The 4,727-nt window shown below is 35.2% G+C and overlaps 1 protein-coding gene across 1 annotated transcript in view; it reads right to left on the reverse strand.

Annotated features, from left to right (window-relative positions):
• The window catches only part of LOC101853496 (collagen alpha-3(VI) chain-like), a gene marked incomplete in the record, with an annotated part of 90,458 nt that overhangs the window by 50,116 nt on the left and 35,615 nt on the right, over positions 1–4,727 (reverse strand). The window contains 1 exon segment of the mRNA XM_035972523.1: positions 599–605. Coding sequence (XP_035828416.1) covers positions 599–605 — 7 coding nt within the window.

The following is a 4,727-nucleotide window of genomic DNA, read 5'->3' on the forward strand; positions in this document are numbered from 1 at the left end:
TTTCAGCTCTCATGGTTTTGAGGGCATCTGCAGTGTTGGTGCTGCCATATCGGTATGGGATATCATCAATGGCATTGTAAACATCAGCCTTAGTATTGTAGGTGTTCATTTGGAACTCAACATGATCTGCTGTACTGTAAATGATCACACCCACTCTAGCATTACCGCCATCAATGTCAGCTTCATAAAGGAAATCTTTTACAAAATCTTTCATCAGTTCAAAGTTGGGCTCAGTCACACTGGTGGAAGCGTCCAAGACAAACACCAAGTCAATCTTGGCTCCAGCGCAGCCTGCAAACAAGAAAAAATTCGCAGTACAATTATTCAGCCAGTAAACTGGAAGTAAGCGTCAAATAAACCATGACACAAGTTGGACGCAAACCGAGAGGCTTAATCATACAACTAATGCAAACCAGCATATTTTAAGAGTACCCGGAACCCAAAAAAAAAATTAGGAACATAATTTATTTATCATTTTATTCTATCAGTTTTGCCAGGTGTGTGATATTTTTTATGCACTTGTATTTAGGTGTAACATGGCCTTGCCGTTTGCAAACGAATCCACTTTAAATCAGCAGGTCAAGCCATGAGTCTTGGATCTTCTATGTTCACAAGCTCGCATAAAGTGCAACTAATAACAGTCTGGCAATGAGAATATAATTTTCTCTATTACCTTTTATGAGGATTTGTAAAATATGTCAGAGTCTGCGTCCGGAGAAAAGTTCATAAAACAGCTGAGTAATCTGCCGTAGTTTTTCGAGATCTGTTATAAATCAGTTGACAACTTTACTCTTCAACATTTTTAACTTTACACCTCATATGAAAGGCAATATCTTGATTACTACTTAACGAATCTGTCTGAAAATTTAAGATAATACAGTGCATTGATTTTACAGCAAGGGAAACACGTGGGTGCAAAGTTGAGAATGTTATTAATCTTCATTGTTGAACTTATAGCTGTCAATGAAAAGTGACAACTTTCAACAACATGTGATGACATCTGGCGTTGTCAAATCTTCACATCATCGGCTAGTGGACGGATTGAATTGAGGTATAGTCTTTTGAGAGACAATATTCCACTCTTCAATTAAGGCTTAATCTAAGTGGTGTTGCATGAATGTCGCGATCTAAAATGTCCCGCAACTGCTCACTTGGATTGGAATTTGGTGAATGCGCTGGTCATGGGTGCAGGAGAGGATTGTTGTTAGTATTGAGAAATTGATTTGCTCAGCAGTCTTATGAGCAGGTGCATTATCCTGCATGAATGCTTGTCCATCGGTTAGATTTTGAAAGGAAAGTACATTGGGTTCGAGAATTTGAGTGATTTACCCTTGACAATCACACACAACGCTGTGTCCAGTGAAGTCTGTGCTGGATGTGATGGGGCTTCAGTTTCATGCGGCAAACTAGGCCATTTAGCACGAAGGTTCCTATGTTTCAAACGAAGAAAAAGTCATGACAAAGAATGGACTGCCATTTCTAAGCCCTTTCGACTCATCCTGGGTCTTTGTTTGCTGGTTTAAATTGATTTCTCAAGCTTTGCGTTAGGATGAATGAGTCCACCCTCCGTTTTATTTTTCTGTGTTCTACTCGCTTGGGACTGTCCTTTTGAGAGCCTGTTGTTGCCATGTGATCCCGTGTAGTGTGGCATACACAGTGTGTCTGTTCACGTTGAACCTTCTCACGACTGACGGAAGCGGAGTGGCCACCAGAAGCATTTCAATGATGTGATTTCTTTCTGATTCATTCAGCCGAAGCATGGTGAATCGAAAAAGAGAACACCTTTTTAAGTGGCGAAAAACTTGGAAGGAGTCCAACTTTGCGTGATTAGTTTTTGTTTTCAAGGTTACCCGCACATTTTCGCAGTATTTGACAAAGTATTAAAACCACGTAAATGACATCGTCAGACAAACATCATGATAGACCAGTGCACCCTAGTGAGTTCAGTTCACAAGCGACAATGAGCTTACGTAACATGTAAACATTTCAAAGTAATTTGAAGTTTTTGAGCTACACGCTTTTAAAATGTGTGAAGTTAAAAATGTTAATGAGTATATAAACGTTTGGATTTTTGATATCTGAATTTTTCATAATTTGGCAAAACGCAAATTGCATACAATTATCCAATTCTCCTTAAATGAAGAGTATTTGCTTTTAATATAATAATCTAAAACATTTTATGACACCAGTTAAGCTACATTTCAAACAGAAATTACTTTTAATGAGATGTTCCTAAAATTAAGTAATCAATAATGATCTCATAGTTATATCTTAAGAAGAACAGACATTTATTCATGCAAAAAGGTTTACCAGTATTAGTTAAGAACCATAGCCTCATGTTAATTTATTTTAAAGCAAAAATCAGGGAGGAATACTTAGAATTTTTACTTACTGATTTTCGCAGGTGTTGGAGGGGGAGTTGGTGCACGAGTTGTTGGTGCTGGAGTAGAAACTGAAAAAGGGAATATTGTTAGTTCGGTAAATTTGTTCAGCATGATAATATCATGGTAGATCTGTTTGATCATTGTCTTGTTCCTGATAATTTTTTATAATCATTAGGCAAATGCAATGCACAACTCGCTTTTATTTCATATTGAATTGGTAATTTATTATTTTCATTTCAAAAGCTGTATAACTGTAATTTTCCTAGAAATCAAGTTCGATTCTTTCTTTATTCACCTTTACATATGGCATGCTATAAGAAAGTAACTTGAAATAAAAATACTCTATAGGAAACATATTTAAACACTACAAGGAAAAAATGTTTTCTATTCTAAAAAGTCAAACTCAACAGGCCAGCCCACAATTTTTTCAAACTCAAAGTGCATTTGTGTGGGGATGTATAAGCCTGTTCAAATGGAGTAAGCACACCTGACTGTGAAATATATAAGCAAATGCGTCTCACTATTGCAAAAATTGTGCATGTAATGTATTACAAAGCCCATATTATTTATTAAAGGTAATATTTAAGGAAAAGTCTTTATAAAAGGGTAGCCTGAATAACCGGCTACGTAAAGCCTTCCTTTAACATAAAATGAAGGGGCATACATGAATGAACTGTTTCAATTGCGTCATTTAACAGTTTACTACCTTGAATAACTACAGTTAACATTAAAATTGTCACTCTTATCTTAACAATTACAGATTATTTCGAGGTAAAAATTATCATCTGTATCACCATTGTTAAAAAATTAAGAAATTTTCAGCACTCAGCAACCAAGAACACATAAAAAAGAGAGAGTGTACACAACAACACCTTTGTTAAAACAATAGTTCGACTTCATGCGGTAAAAGTACTTTACATGTGGGTAAAACAACATATCTTAAAAAACCCCCCCAACAACACATTTTTCTTTTCAACAGATATTATAAGTATTTGCAGAATATAAACTATGTTTCTTTGTGTCATTTATGTAAATATATAAGTCGTTGCAACAAGAAAAACTGAAAGCGTTATATCCTCACTGGCCTCACATAAAAAGAAGACACAAATCGACATGATGTAAATATTTCTTTGGACTATCCTTCAACGGCACAGAAACCAACAAACAGTTCTCCGTATCGATGATTATGTAAAATGCAGTATTTACATTGCATTCTATATATAGAGTTCCTTAAATTGTACAAGTAAGGGCAGTTAAAAATATACGAATAGTTACAATGGCATAATGGAAGGAAAATGCTCCAGAGTAGGCCTACAGGGTGTATGAATATAAAACATAAATAATAATGACCTCTCCAGACTAAATTCCAATCTTTGGGAAATGTTATGCCGTTAATTATAACAACACTCCATTTTATTATGCAACCTCGTTTGCAGTTTTGACTTTTGTTTTTTCAAAGTGTATGGAGTAGCCCCTTTGCTGAACCAATATTTAGGTCAATACATTTTAAGTATATTTAAATGTTCACTCATTCCTTCAAGTCAGAGAGAATTAGATTACTTTTCTTTCTGTCCTTATCAAATGCTCTACTAATATCAGACACAAGTGGATTATGACGAGAAATGTAATCAAAATAGACTACAAACTCAAAAAGGAAAACATTTTTCATGACAGCAGAATAGAAATTGATGATCTAAAACAATCAGAATTTGGAGCAAAATGAAAACGTTTTGAATTTCCAAATAATATTATTATGCTCCTAACTGTCGTTAATAACCTCGTACCAAGCCTATATTTGTGTACTTTCAAGAAAGGCCCTCTTGTGTTTTGTAAAAGGGATATAAAACCTCTCTTACTCAGGATCTCTATTCAGAAGAGAATTTTTCACATGCACCTTGAAATCGACATCTGTTCCGCTGTGAGACGAAAGGATTCAGAATATCATGCAAAATGCAAACAATATTCACTGTAAGTTGGGTTCTTCAGGGGGAATTAAAAATAATCAACGTGTACTTCGGATATTTTGAACGAGTTGAACATCATACTCAAGACAAAGAAGGGAGAGGGGAGGAGTGGATTTAAACTTGGGAGTATTAGCTTCAGTAGAAAGACAAAAGAAAAAAACGTGAGAAAAGAAGAGACTGGACACATACCAAAGTAATCTGAGCACAGAAGTGTGCAAAGTTGGTTATTATCCAAAAGAGACGATATCTTTTAATATTTAAAACTCAATAACACAGTAATGCAAGACAAGATACCATACTACATTTAAATGAGAAATCTATTTTGGTTTTAAAAACATTTCCCAAGATATGAGCGTTTTTGTTTTCTTTTTAAGGGGGG

Source organism: Aplysia californica, unplaced genomic scaffold, assembly GCF_000002075.1.
Source record: "Aplysia californica isolate F4 #8 unplaced genomic scaffold, AplCal3.0 scaffold00727, whole genome shotgun sequence".
Lineage (NCBI taxonomy): Eukaryota > Metazoa > Mollusca > Gastropoda > Aplysiida > Aplysiidae > Aplysia > Aplysia californica.